This window comes from Triticum aestivum, chromosome 1B (genome assembly GCF_018294505.1).
Source record: "Triticum aestivum cultivar Chinese Spring chromosome 1B, IWGSC CS RefSeq v2.1, whole genome shotgun sequence".
NCBI classification, from domain to species: Eukaryota; Viridiplantae; Streptophyta; class Magnoliopsida; order Poales; family Poaceae; genus Triticum; species Triticum aestivum.
The window spans coordinates 178,519,352-178,533,201 of NC_057795.1; the positions used below are offsets into that span (position 1 = coordinate 178,519,352).

General features: G+C 50.2%; 2 protein-coding genes across 2 annotated transcripts; one reads left to right on the plus strand and one right to left on the minus strand.

Annotated features, from left to right (window-relative positions):
• Positions 1–744: 744 nt before the first annotated feature.
• LOC123114470 (phosphoenolpyruvate/phosphate translocator 3, chloroplastic) lies at positions 745–5,178 on the plus strand. Its single transcript, XM_044535961.1, has 9 exons — positions 745–1,522; positions 1,658–1,780; positions 1,939–2,091; positions 2,183–2,268; positions 3,771–3,855; positions 3,955–4,074; positions 4,171–4,239; positions 4,574–4,703; positions 4,800–5,178. Exons 1-9 carry the CDS (start codon positions 1,133–1,135, stop codon positions 4,874–4,876), a joined length of 1,233 nt encoding a protein of 410 aa, XP_044391896.1. The 5' UTR covers positions 745–1,132; the 3' UTR covers positions 4,877–5,178.
• A 1,164-nt stretch (positions 5,179–6,342) lies between these two features.
• On the minus strand, positions 6,343–13,400 carry LOC123114460 (phospholipase D alpha 1). Its single transcript, XM_044535950.1, has 3 exons — positions 13,157–13,400; positions 7,109–9,014; positions 6,343–7,023 (listed from the first exon to the last, which is right to left on the minus strand). The coding sequence occupies exons 1-3, from the start codon at positions 13,262–13,264 to the stop codon at positions 6,590–6,592; spliced, it is 2,448 nt and encodes an 815-aa protein (XP_044391885.1). The 5' UTR covers positions 13,265–13,400; the 3' UTR covers positions 6,343–6,589.
• Positions 13,401–13,850: the final 450 nt, after the last annotated feature.

Sequence of the window (13,850 nt, forward strand, 5' to 3'; positions counted from 1 at the left end):
TTGATTAATGATACACGCGGCTTAAAAAAACACTCCACGTGACTACGGAGTGGACGAAAACATGCGGAAGAGGACGCCTGAGGCTGGTCGTAATGGAAGTATCACAGTTAGTATCATGCATGCCAACTAGGCAATTTTGATGACGTGACATAGAATTAAATGAAGAAAGAGAGGATTGAGTATCATACCATGATACCGTATCATAATAAATGTTATGGTATTATGTGTAATACATGACAATAAATAAAGTACTACTCCCTCTGTTCCTAAATATTTGTCTTCTAGAGATTTCAACAAGTGACTACATACAGAGCAAAATGAGCGAATCTATACTCTAAAATATGTCTATATACGTCCGTATGTGGTGTCTATTCGAAATCTCTGAAAAAACATATTTAGGAAGGGAGGGAGTATATGATACTCCCTCCGTAAACTAATATAAGAGCGTTTAGAATACTAAAATAGTGATCTAAACGCTCTTATATTAGTTTACAGAGGGAGTACTAATCATAATATTATGCATTAGATAGATAGTATCATACACTAATATCATATGCGTGATGCTAATATATGATACTTCCCGTTAAAACCAGGTTGACATGCCCTCCGACGTGCGATCACGAACGGCCAGATTTGGATTTCCATGGTGGAATTTCAGTTTTCTGGAAAAAGGAGCAGTAGAAAGTTTCAAGAAAGGGCTGTCGTCGTCGGAGAAAACCCGAGCGACGATGGCCAGAAAAAGCGAGTGTACCGTTTAATTCTGCTCCTTTCCGCACCCGCACAAGAAAGCGCCGCCGCTCGACGAGAGGGAGATGGCGGCCCTCCTCGTCTTTACCCCGCTCCTTCCACCAGCGTCTGCTTTGATTACCTTCCGTTTCTGTCGTCGCGCAGCCGCGCAGCGAGAGGAGCACACCAGCCGCGCGATTGCGAGCTCCTCCTCCCCACTCCATAAATAGCGCCGGCTTGGCGGGCAGCGGCGGCGCCTGCCTCTACCACCTTCCCTCCGCATTTCCAACGACAGCACAGTGAGAGAGAGGAGATCCGCCGCGCGAGTAGATTTCCTAGCCGCGCTCCGTTAGCGCGCCGCCCGTGCGAGAATCCAAGAACCGGACGGAGGAGCCGGGGCCGCGAGATGCAGAGCATGGCGGCGTCCTCCTCGTCCCACTCCTCTTCAAGAGGCTGGGCGGCGGTGCGCCGTTGCCCCTCCCCTTCCCTGCCCGCGCGGCATGTCGCCTTCTCCTCCTCGTCCTCTTCCCGCTGCCCCGTCGCGGGCGCCGGCGCGCCCGTCCTGCCGCTCGGCATTCGCGGGGGCCGCCTGCCGCTCCCCTGCCCCCTGCTCCCGCCCGGCGGCAAGAACGGCGCTTCGGCGAGAAGGGCGACGGCGGCCGCCGCCGCGGCTTCGCCGTCGGCGGAGGGAGACGCGAAGCCGGAGGCCGCCGGCATTCCGCGGACGCTGCAGCTCGGCGCCATGATCCTCGTCTGGTACCTCCTCAACATCTACTTCAACATCTACAACAAGCTGGTCAGTCCTAATCGACATTTATTTCCCCTTTCTTCCTGTATAGGGTTATTATACACATACAGATCGTTTCTTGATCCTCCTAATCCAATCTTCCTTTGCATGTGACTGCTGATGATTGATGATGCTACTACACAGGTTCTGAAAGCAGTGCCCTTCCCGTACACCATCACCACCTTCCAGTTCGCATCCGGCTCCTTCTTCATCACTCTCATGTGGCTGTTTAATCTGCACCCCAAGCCAAGGCTCTCCCTTCAACAGGTAACAAGATGGATAAACACTGATCTTTTATCATTATTACCCTGATCGTCTAAAGTTTGAATTGTTTCCTTTTCGGTAACACCGTTCATGATTCATGTGAAATCATATAGTAATTCAGTTTTGAGATGAACGGATTAATCTTTTAATTATCGATGCAGTACGCAAAGATCCTTCCTTTGGCCTTAATACACATGATGGGCAACGTCTTCACCAACATGAGTTTGGGCAAGGTGGCTGTCTCCTTCACGCACACCATCAAGGCCATGGAGCCCTTCTTCTCTGTTCTGTTCTCAGTCTTGCTCCTCGGGCAGGTATTTTATTTCATCTTAAGTGCTCCGTCCTGACAAATGAAATGTGCAGAAAGAGATGAATATGTTGTTCTTAATTGTGCTGTTCTTGCAGACACCTTCTTTACTGGTAGTAGGTTCTCTCGTGCCGGTTGTCGGTGGAGTTGTGTTGGCATCCATGACTGAAGTTTCTTTCAACTGGTTAGTTGTAATGTTGCCATTAGTTAATATTCCAAATGTCAAAGGATTGGGGAAACATTGACTTTTTGATTACCCTCTTCAGATATTGTAAGACCATCTACATCCGGATATAGCAAATCCAGCCCCTCATAGGTCCGCAGACGCGTCCAGGCGTGTCCGCGGAGAGGGCCTGGTCACCCCTCATTTTGCGTCCGGTGCAACTGAGTACCTCAAATATCATACCTCAAATCCATACTACACATGCAACACAAAAGCTACGAAGTACCACATCGATAAACCTAGCCTACTTCTACTCTTCGTGAGAGATGTAGATGACCTCCGTGCCGGTAGTGCCTGACGTACCTGCCTCCTGGTGGATGGCCGCCTCCCGCTGCTTCGGCTCCCTGTCGGACTCCACCTCCGCCGCCTGTGCCTCGCGGAGGTTTGCCTCCACCTCCGCCTTTGAGCGGATGGAGCCGAGGATGGCCTGCTGCTCCGCCGCCTCCTCCGCTTGGGCGACCTCAAACTCGCCCGGCGCGTCGGCCATGCTGAATCCGGCAGCCGGACGCCGGATCTGCCTCGCCTTCCTCCTCTGGCTCCGCATCCTCCAGGCCGTGTCCAGCACCTGCTGCTCTGCATCCTCCTCCTGTTGCTCCGGCTCTGGAGGCAGGCCGGCTGCAATCCGAGCTTCGTGCCGGGCCTGGATCTCCTCAAGGAGCTCTAACCGACGCTCCGGAGCGAGCATTGCATAAGTGGTGATCCGCTGCCGAGCCATGGCTACAGGCGGACGGCGAGCTCCGAGCTGCGAGTGAATGGGGAGTGGCGGCACGAGGGAAGGGATATGTGAGTGCAGCTAGGGTTGGGGGTCACCGTCCGGCTTAAATAGCCAGATCTGACCCCTCGGGCATCAATCCAACGTGGCGGATGCGCCCAGGCGCGTCTGGGCCTCCTCATATACACCAGATTTGGGCTGGATATGAGGGATGCCGGTCAGCCCGGACGTATAGGGCCAGTTTGAGGAGCCCGACCGGGCCATGTTTTTGACCAGTCACTGACCGGGCCGTCCACCCGGGCGTATAGGGTGCGTTTGAGGAGCCCAACTATAGATGCTCTAAGCTATATAAATATGGAATGTATCACACTATCCATTAGTTCAGTCAAGCTTATCACTACCACTCTGGAAAGAAAGAAACCAGTAGTTCACACTGTTGGCAATCCAGTTAGCCTTATATGCTTGTATCACTCAAAACTTACTAAAATGGGAAGTGAGGTGTCAATTATGAATAGACTCTAGTTAGGTTACAACTGTATACATTACCGAAAATGCAAATAATAATAATATTGTTTTCCCAGTTATTTTAGCTAAAATAATGCAGCAAAATATTTTTTATTTTATTTTGCAATCCAAAACATTGGTTGTACTTCAGGCTCCCCCAACTGGTTTATTTCCTGTGGTCTTATTGAGAACCATCTGCCATCATGTATACTGAGTTACTGACTGCATATGTACTTTGGGAAAACAGGATTGGATTTTGGAGTGCCATGGCTTCTAATGTTACAAATCAGTCGCGAAATGTTTTCAGCAAGAAACTTCTTGCTGACAAAGAGGTGATTTACTACTTTATTTTGTTCCATTGGGCATTCACACCGTACAAACCTGATAACTATCCTGAACCACTTTCCCCTTACGCATTTCTTTTCTTACAGGAAACGTTGGACGATATAAATCTCTTCTCAATTATGACTGTCATGTCATTTTTGTTGTCGGTCCCATTAATGCTATATTTAGAGGGCAACAAGTTTAGCCCATCATACCTACAGAGCACTGTGAGTTTTGCCAGTTCGCAAAAGTAGAAATGGATTGGTTTGCCTCCCTTTTTTTGGCTAATCATAACTTTTTCGAACATTGTACCTTTTATGTAGGGCGTAAATCTTCAAGAACTATGCGTGAAAGCAGTCATTGCTGGCACTTGTTTCCATTTTTATCAACAGGTGTGCTAATCTTCACTAAGAATCAGTTCCCTTCAGAAATATATTTAAATTTTTTTGGAGGTTCTACAAAGGTTCCAAGAATTATCACTTAGTAGCTTTAGGGGCTGGACTTTGCCCATTTTATATTATATTACTATGGTCAACCACTTTCAGTGTACATGTTATTTTACCTTCAGCGATGTTAGATGAGTGGTCCTGCATAATAAGTTTCATGACCTGAAATTCAACTTCTACCACTTATCTGTTTTTCTTTTCTCTTTGATATTTACTATAAGTTCTATTCAGTTTTGTCCTTAATTGCCTGTAACAAAGTTTCTATTTGTTTCCGAGGCAGGTTTCATATAGTTTATTGGCCAGAATATCACCTGTGACCCATTCTGTTGCAAACTCTGTCAAACGAGTTGTTGTCATCGTGTCATCCGTTATCTTCTTCAGAACTCCGATTTCACCTATCAATGCCCTTGGTAACTTCATGACTAACCAATCCTATTTTACCAGCAAGTTCTAACAATTCACTTTCCGATTTGTTTCTCTGAAATATAATCTTACCTTGCCTGCAGGAACTGGTCTGGCTCTGCTTGGTGTTTTCCTGTACTCTAGATTCAAGAAGGCAAAACCAAAGGCAAAGGCTGCATAAAGACCGCTTATATAGCAACAATTAGCTTCAGAAGGATCAGGATCAGGGGAATGTACTGCTTTCACTGGTAGCATACACTTGGCTTTCCCCCAGTTTGTCTCCACCATGTTCTCTCATCTTCTTATTTGGCTGTTTGTACCATGTATAGAAGATTTTTATGAAGGTTGTGGTGGACCGACAAAGAAATAGCACTGTCAAAACTCTTTTCAAGGGAATAAGAATTTTGGCATGTACTCCTGAAAGTTCTGATACAGAATATTAGCCTTTTTGCAGTGATTCTCTTGACATGTTGATGAAACTTATACCTCTGGTGCACTCTGCATGCAACGTCGCTGTTGTTTTCAAGTCAAGTGCATCCAGATGCATTATTGGTCAGCTTCTAGCACATTTTTTTATTCATTTCATGACTTCTGCTAAATATTGTTTAAGCACCGCAGTGCTATAACGTTCAAGATTCTAACTTCCATAGTGAAAAAATAAATGTTAAATCTCAACAAGGGGTAGTTTTACCATTTGAAAAAAAAATATCTAGTTTCTGAACTTCTAATTTTTCTCTAAAGATCAGTATCAATGGACGATTAATCATGTGCACGTGCATATGTGGTTTCCTTTAGGCAAATATACATTAAAAAACCGTGTGTCTTGTGGAAAACTTCAATTTTGCTCGAGATTTCCTTTTCACTTATGAGGGAATTTTGTTCACAGCAAAAATAATTTGTTCAAGGTGATTTCCTCACCAAATAGAAACAAAAAAAAATTATTTCTGCTTGCTTAAAAGAATAGAACATTCTGGATAGACCGGGTGAAAGTGAAACAGATGGTATTGACAGGTGACAACCCATAGCCATACTAACCTGTGGATGAGGAGTTGAGTAAACATTCACCATAAAAAATAAGAGAAATTTTAAAGATCACAGGAAATATATGTGAATTCAGAGTGGATCTGTTCCCACAACTTCATGTTCCAGGTGAGGCGAGAAAGAACTTTCAGTAGATTAGCTCATACTCCAACCATTCAATTAAATTTACCTTACACCACATGTAGCTCTGGAGATAGAAACAGTTAGTGGCAGTGCTAGACATAAAAACCTGCGATACCAATCCACCTAAACTCGTAGTACTTGTGTAATTTTTGTGAGTATTTTCCGAAGTCTGCGATGTCAGTTAACATCACAAACACTGTAGCTTCACCAGTGGAGACAGAATTTTCATATTTTCATAGTTTGTAAAGAAGTGTTGAACTATTGGGGAAAATGTATCTTTCTTCTGATTCGGGAAATTTGGGAGTCCATATGTTTGAAGACATGACAGTAAAATGTACAGTAGCAGAAAACAAAGTAGCTGTAGCAGAGTAGAGTATTGCTAGCCAGTAATTCCCATGATCTCATATAGGCGTGGAAATGGATAGTTATCTGACAAGCTGTGGCACAAACACTGAACAGTGCAAGAAAACAGGGAGACACTAATGCACGAATTAAACCAAGTTAATCTCCTCAATATTTAGCACTAACAAATTAACCTACAATCACGATAAACCCATCACCATGCACCATGCAACTAGTGCGTTTCTTATATTCGCTAAAAAAAAGAGGAAAACCACAATCTTGGGCTGTTCTTATTCTGAGTTTTCAGAAGAAACACCAAATCTTCAGAGGAAAAACTAAACAGAAGAAAGAATTTGATCAGTGCAACGTGGTGCAGATAGAGGTGCTTCTATGTGGTAAGGATGGGCGGGAGGTAGTCGGACTTGGCGCCGAGGATCCGCGCCGAGGTGTCCGGGAAGAACTCCATCCCGGGCAGCTGAGTCACCGCGCCGTCGCCGGTGACGCTGACGGGGTAGGTGAGGAGGTGGCCGGGGAGGTCGCGCTCTGGGCCATCGCCGGCGTAGAGGTCCCAGTACCTTTCGGCCATGGCGTTCACCTTGTGCACGCACTCGAGGCTCTCCGGCCGCTGGAACGCCTCGTCGACCATGCCGAGGTGCTCGTACCAGAGCGCCATCCTGAACCCGTGCACCTGCCCCCTCGCCGGCCGGCTCGTCGCCAGGTGGCCCGGCTGGTACCCGCCCATGGCGATCTCCGAGTCGCGCGCCCCGTCCATGGACCTCTGGTTGATGTTCGCCGACCCCACGATGATGTACTCGTCGTCCACTGACAAGCAAACACACAAACGACCAAGAACAATCAAAATCTACCAACATGCAGAACGAACTGAATGCGCCGTACCGGTACGTACCGATCATCATCTTGGTGTGGACGTAGATCATGAACCGGCGGTTCTGCTGCGCCTTGAGGTAGTCGCTGTCGGGCTCGGCCTGCTCCGGCGGCTGGTACTCACCGGACTTCTTGGCCTCCCGGTTGCCGAGGCAGAAGAAGGTGAGGTAGTCCTTGGGTTTGGCGTCGATCCCCTTGGCCTCGATGGCCTGCGCGATGTCCGTGTACATCATCTCCATGGTCCTCCTCTGCCAGTCCAGGATCGCCTGCACGGACCCGCTCGCCGGGATGCCCTCCGGCCACATGGGCACCACCACGTACACGGTGAACCGCTCCCCGGCCTCGATCTTGCTCACCACCTTCATGGACAGCTCCTTGGGGAGGAGGTGCAGCGCGCCGACGTCGTCGGGGTTGATGCCGTCGGGCTTCCAGCAGTAGGAGCTCCCCAGGAAGTACTGGTTCTCGATGTAGATGAAGCTCTTGGCCCTCCGGATGGCGCAGATGTACGCGTCCTGGATGCTCCGGTCGATGATCTGGTCCTTGCCGCTCACCAGCCCCGCCTTCGCCGCGTCCTCGGGGTTGTCCGGGAACCCGAAGGCGGCGCCGCCATCGATGGACCGGAACAGCTGCACGTTCCACGCCTCCCTGTCCTCGGCGTGCATCACCGGCGACGGCGGGATGATGTCGTCGGCGAGGTCCCTGAGCTGGACGAGCAGGTCCTTGCCGCCCTGCTTGCGCCACCGCTGCTCGAAGTTGTAGAGCACGTCCCAGGCCACGGGGCCCTCGAGGCGGCAGTGGATGTCGTGCCACGGCTCCCTCGGCCCGCCCTTGGCGATCGCCGCCGTCGCGAAGTTGGGCTGGTGGAAGTCGTCGTGGTGGGGGCCGTCCAGCGTCCCGAACAGCGGGTGGAACGGCGTGTCGTAGCGGCCGTCGCAGAGGTCAAGCCCGCCCACGAAGCTGAGGATCCGCCGGCGCCGGCCGCCGCCGCTCTGGGGCATGTCGTGGTCCACGATGACGGTCTTCTGGTGGTGCGTGAACATGGTGGAGATCTGCAGGTCCTGGACGAAGCTGCCGGAGTCGTCGGGGTCCCGGGGGCAGAGCACGCAGTGCACGTCGGTGTCCTGGAAGTAGTTCATCGTCTCCTCGTCGTGCGTCGCCATGAGGCCGTCCTTCTTGAGCACCCCAACCGAGGTCCGGTCGTCCCAGACCAGCATGAGGACCCTGACGCCCTCGCCGGCCTTCTTCTTGAGCAGCTCCCCGAGCGTGACGCCGCCGCCGGCCGGCTTGGGCCGGTTCGCGTCCCTGAGCAGCGCGATCTCCGTGTACACGGACCACCCCGTGATGTAGATGAGGTGCTTGGCATTGCTGATGGCGGCGAAGATGTCCTCCCAGCAGCGGTGCGGTTCGTAGCAGCGGCCGTCGTCGAGCGGGATCCTGGGGATGAAGCCGTCGGGGATGTGGGCGTCCTGGTATAGCGTCACCTTGCACCCCTGCCGCTGGGAGAAGAAGGTGTAGGGCACGCCGGGGTTCTTCCCGGAGCGGATGCCGTGGCCCCAGGCCCGGTCTTTGGAGATGTCGAAGTACTGGAGCTTGACGTGGATCTTGCCGCCGCCTTCGACGGGGTTGCGGCTGTCGTCGCAGAGCGGGAGCCAGCGCTCTACCTCGTCGCCGCCGTAGATGTCGCGGACGGGGAGGTAGCCCGTGCCCACGACGGAGGCGCCGATGGTGCTGCTGCCCTTGATGGTGAAGAGCACGTCGGAGGCGAGGTGCGCGCAGTAGATGTGGAAGGACTCGAACCAGCGCGGGGTCGACGACTCGTCGGTGAGCGTGCGGGTGCGGCCGATGCGGGCCTTGCCAAGGCCGATGGTGGCGTAGAGCTTGCTCGCGCCTTTGCCGACGCCCACCGTGTCCTCGATCCCCTCCACCAGCTGTTGCTCACCATTTTTTAAATCAAAAGAGAGATCTCAGTACGATGTTGCAAAGAACTCGTACGTGAGCACTCGATCAGAGCAGGGTACCAGCATTGAAAAATCATCGAAACATTCGCTGAATGTGCACGACGATCCTACCAGCGCCAAACTCACGAACTGGTCCAAACGTCCATTTTTCCGCAAACCCGGGAGCTTTGCGGGCATCCGGACTGCTGCCACGTACACGTCTACCACCCTGGCCCCATCCAAAAAAACTATCCCGCGATTGCATCCTTTGCCATGTGAACAGTGTCGCGCATTCATGCCACTCTAGAGTGCTAACGCTTAATTCATGTCAGTCCAAAGCGGATGCGATCTCCAACTGAGGCACTGAAGCGGCGTGCCGGCCGAGAGCGTCGCCAGCCTCCACGCCTGTTTCAATGTCGGAGGCGCGTGACTAGATGGTTGTGTACCGCATACAAAACGGCTGCCCATCTGTCCGTCTACTGGCATTAAATAGCCGCGGCACCTGCATTGACACAACCCACCGCTTGGCCTGGCTGGAGCTCGACGCGGAGTCGGACGATAAGGAGGCACCGGCGACCGCGAACGTCACTAGCTCCGCATCGTTCGTGCCGCCACCGCACTTTGCGCCCCGCCGCAACGACCACGAGACCGGCTCGTCCACGGTCCACGTCTAGCGTGGTCGACACGACAGACTGCGGTAAGGAATGGTACCTCCATGGCTTGGGTCCTAGGAGGGCCACACCCCATGTCTTATTATTCCCCTCCCGCAACTTCACTTCCTTGGTCTCATAACAGGTGAGCATGTTGGACATAGGGAAGGCGGGACGCAGGACACGGACGCCACCATGACGGGCGATCCTTTAGACTAGGTTAAAGAAGTCTCACTCGCTTTTTGTTTAGTTGAAATATATGAAAAGTGTAATGATCTTGCTTCGGTTTAATTGAAAATCATCCGGTTTGCATGAGAATTGTCCGGTTTGTTAAAATCCTGTTTGAAATGTTTACGGACACGGTTGGATGACCGGCTCTTATATCACTTTCCGCGGACAGATACCGTGTCCGTTTTAGGGGTCTCGTTGGCCAGCTCCTATATCACTTTCCCTTACACCCTAGACCCTTTACATCCCGCACCAACACTAACACGAACTCAAAGGCCACTCAAGGAATCAAGGACGCACACATAAAAGTATTATAAAAGAAAAAAAGAGAAAAAAGAGTGATGAATGGAACAAACATGACGAACAAGGATGTACAAGGACGATGCATGAGTGACACCATCACTGGACTCAACCATTCAATCCAGATCATGAGTTTTCACACTAAAGAGAAATCTCTTCAAACTCCATGTAATGCCTTTAAGAAGAAAACATCATACAGCATTGCTAGGTTCAAATAATGAATATCGGACATAGAGTTTTCACCCTGAAATTAAAGACCTTGCACTCCAAAAGCACCACCTAGCCGACGTCGCCCTATGCTGGTGCACCTGTTGATCCGTCATTGCACAGTCACACACGCATAGTCCTGAAGTGGACCTAGCCACAGACTAGAACCATGTTCGCACAGCACATGCAGCCGAGCCGTGGTTAGGGACGCTTGTCACATGCCACCATGAGTCCAGACTGCTCATGCGGAATCGATTTAGGCCAGTCACATGGGGCAACTCGGATGAGGGCTCAACCCGTGCATGGACCAGACGTTAATGTTCATGTTAATCTCCCTTCCTCCTTCCATCTACTCCCTCCGTTTCATAATGTAAGACGTTTTTTGACAATACACTAGTGTCAAAAAAACGTCGTATATTATGGGACGGAGGGAGTAGTTTGCAACCTTCATGTAAATGTGGAAAGAGGTAACTTAAAAACAAAGACAACTTTGTTTTTGAATTTTCCCTGAAAGCGAATAACTAGGATTTCGAGGCAACAATGGATTGAGGGCAAATAGTATGGGCATAGTCCGTGACTCTGTGGATTCTCCACGTCGTTGCAAGTCAACAATAAAGGAATTATTAGAATAAAAGTGTCTTGAAGGGACTACACAAAGTTTTTTTTTTCTGAAAAAAAGGCAAAATCTTTGTCCTCCTTTCAGTAAGGTGTGAAACTATACAGAAAGCCCAACCGGACTAAAGCGTAGGAAAGAAGACAAGGCCAGTATGGGCAACATCTAGGGGATTACTCTCTCTGCATTAGACTAAAAAAGTGTTGGGCGCAGTCTGTCAAAAAATGTTAACCTTTATTTTTTATCTTCAAGAATATAATCAAGACATACTATAAGATCCACAAGTTTTTTTTTATTTTAAACCTGCCAAGCCAGCTTGACTACATTGGTGCAAGGCGTACTTCTTTCTTCTGCGAGTCTATGCCCGAAGTCAAGGCTGCCTAGTCCTCAACGTGTTTGACTGACTGCTTGGCATAGGCCGACTTGGGTCCATGTGCCATTTGCTCGTAGAGGTCTTGACTGGTAGTCCACTGTGAAGTCGGAGTGGGTTCCTCGAGCAGAAGTGATGACGATGACTCATAGGCGACCTCGACGGTGTGCGGGGGTCCTGCGGGTAGCCAGGTTGGTGGGTTTAGTTTCTTTTGGGCGTGTTGTAACGGTTTTCGTTCGGATTTATATTAATTAATCGAGCAATTCTCTCCTAAGTTTTGAAATGAATTCAGTCCTAAGGGACCGTGTTCAAAAACAAAAAACCTTTCAAGCCTGAAGCAAAGCAAGGGATCCAAGATCTTAAGGGGGCTGACGCCCGAAGGGCAAGAAATTAGCCAATCAATCTTCAACACTAGCGCCGATGGACCAAAGCTCCGGGTGATTTCATTAAGGGCATTTTTAACCGATCCCCTATAACCGATTAGCAGAGTAATTACTCCTCTAACCGGCATGTAGCCGATCCCCAATCGGCGCTAGTGGAGGATAAATTATCCTCAGCCGCGCCCCGCCTCCCTATATTTACTTCATCGTTCGGCGTCCGAGTACAAAATCTTCTCTCCTCCTCTGCCTCCCCTGCCCCACTCCCACGCCGCATCTACACCGGCGCTGCCCCTCCCCCCCCCCCCGTCCCGCCAACGCGGACGCTCCGTAGGCTCCGCCTCGGTCCTTGACCACACGGATATGTGCCTCCCTTGTCCCGTCGCCGATGCACAACCGGTAGATCTGCGGATGCCGCTGCCGCCGCCGGATTCGGCGCTTTCGGCCGTCACTGATTGCGCCTTGCCATGGATTGGCCAGGTACCGGACCACACAGCCTCGGCAATGCCTTCGCGCCGCATGCAAGTATTGGCTCCGCCTCTAGCCGCTCGGATCTCTCTCGTCCGTGGTTCGCCGACAAAGACACACGCGGCCGTCGCTCAGACTCGGCGTTGGTCTAGCGGCTCGTGGGCTCACCATTGCCGATCATAAAGTGCGATGACTTCCCGCGACAGGTGGTGCGCCGAATTTCTACCACGCCGGAACATCCCGGATAGGTGTTATTCAAGTGCAAAATGGAGAATGTGCTTCTTTTGATTCAGTTGTTCACCGGGTTCAGTGCAATTTTGGTAGCTCATCGTTTGCTCAAATTTACGTGTAGGATGGATGCAAGTTTTGGTACTGGGAAGAGGATTACATCGATCTATTGATATCACGAAATTTGACAGATGCTCGTGCACCCGTTGCTAGAATAGAGGCTAGAGATGAGACTAGATGCGAAGCAACGTCGAATTCTTCGAAATCGAAGAAGAAAGAAGTGTGCAAGCTCGAGAAGCCAATAAAGAGAAGCAACCGAGAAGAGATAGAGAATATATTAATCCAAATAGAGAGTTATGGAAGTTGGATATCTTTTAAAGTGTGTAATTGTGGTTCTTGTTTTCTTTGGTCTTCTCTTTTAGCGAAGAATTGATGAATTATGTACTCTAATGCATCAAAATAATGTTGAATGAAATAAGGAAGCAAAAAAAATAAAATGTTTCAACGACCGAAAATGAAATGCAAATATGTTCTTTTACTCCGTTAGATATAAGGGATTGGTTAGGTCCGGCCAAGACTTGGTGGAGTAAAATACTACACTAAAAGTTTTGATCGTTGCTAGTGGATCGTTTGCATCGACGTTGATGACTTAATGACTTCAGAGTTTGAGAGAGAGAGAGAGAGAGCGAGACCTTGCGGAGGAACTGCGGCGCTTGGCTGCTGGGCCTGCTGTTGTTGGTGATCCCCTCGCCCTCGAACACGGTGACGTGCAGCGTCCCATGCAGCAGGATCCTCGCCATTTTACCCCTCTCCCTCTCACCGTCGCGCTCCGGGCAGTGTTTTGCTGTTCTGGGTCGAATGGATGGGGTGATGCGACGATGTATGAGCAGTGGAGGGGTGCTAATTTGTTGCGGCAGGGAGGAAATTAAGGAGGGAGATGTGGAGGCGGTGGTGCGTCAGAAATAGAAAGCCGGGGAGGAAGACCAGGGGACGGACGCGCGGAGGGCGCCGCGCCGCCGCGTACGTCGGAGCAAGCTGAGGCGATCGCTGTAGCTGCTGCATCCCCGGCGCGCACGGCGTGCGCGCATGCGGCGATCTATCTGGCTGTGCGGCCGGTGCCAATCCGATCGAGCATGGTCGCGCTGCTGCGCCTTTTTTTTCATGGAAAGACCCACGTGACAAAACTGAAAAATAACAGAATATCGCGTTACAAGTCTGGTGTGGCATCATGTATTTTTTTTATACTACTAGTATTTTTTGTAAATATGGAGCTCACGTAGGCTCATGTGACTTCTGGCAGTCTCGGCCATCTTATCAGTGGTGTTATTTTTTCTTCATGCGATGAATGCACAAGATTGTATGCATAGAAAAAGCACTGAATTTACA

Excerpts from the sequence above, each read along its gene's own strand:
- LOC123114470 (XM_044535961.1), top strand. The coding sequence starts at position 1,133 with ATGCAGAGCATGGCGGCGTCCTCCTCGTCCCACTCCTCTTCAAGAGGC. Across the intron at positions 1,523-1,657 it reads TCAACATCTACAACAAGCTG|GTTCTGAAAGCAGTGCCCTT; the intron begins GTCAGTCCTAAT and ends GCTACTACACAG. Across the intron at positions 4,075-4,170 it reads CATCATACCTACAGAGCACT|GGCGTAAATCTTCAAGAACT; the intron begins GTGAGTTTTGCC and ends CCTTTTATGTAG.
- LOC123114460 (XM_044535950.1), bottom strand. The coding sequence starts at position 13,264 with ATGGCGAGGATCCTGCTGCATGGGACGCTGCACGTCACCGTGTTCGAG. Across the intron at positions 9,015-13,156 it reads CGCCGCAGTTCCTCCGCAAG|CTGGTGGAGGGGATCGAGGA; the intron begins GTCTCGCTCTCT and ends GGTGAGCAACAG. Across the intron at positions 7,024-7,108 it reads CCACACCAAGATGATGATCG|TGGACGACGAGTACATCATC; the intron begins GTACGTACCGGT and ends TTTGCTTGTCAG.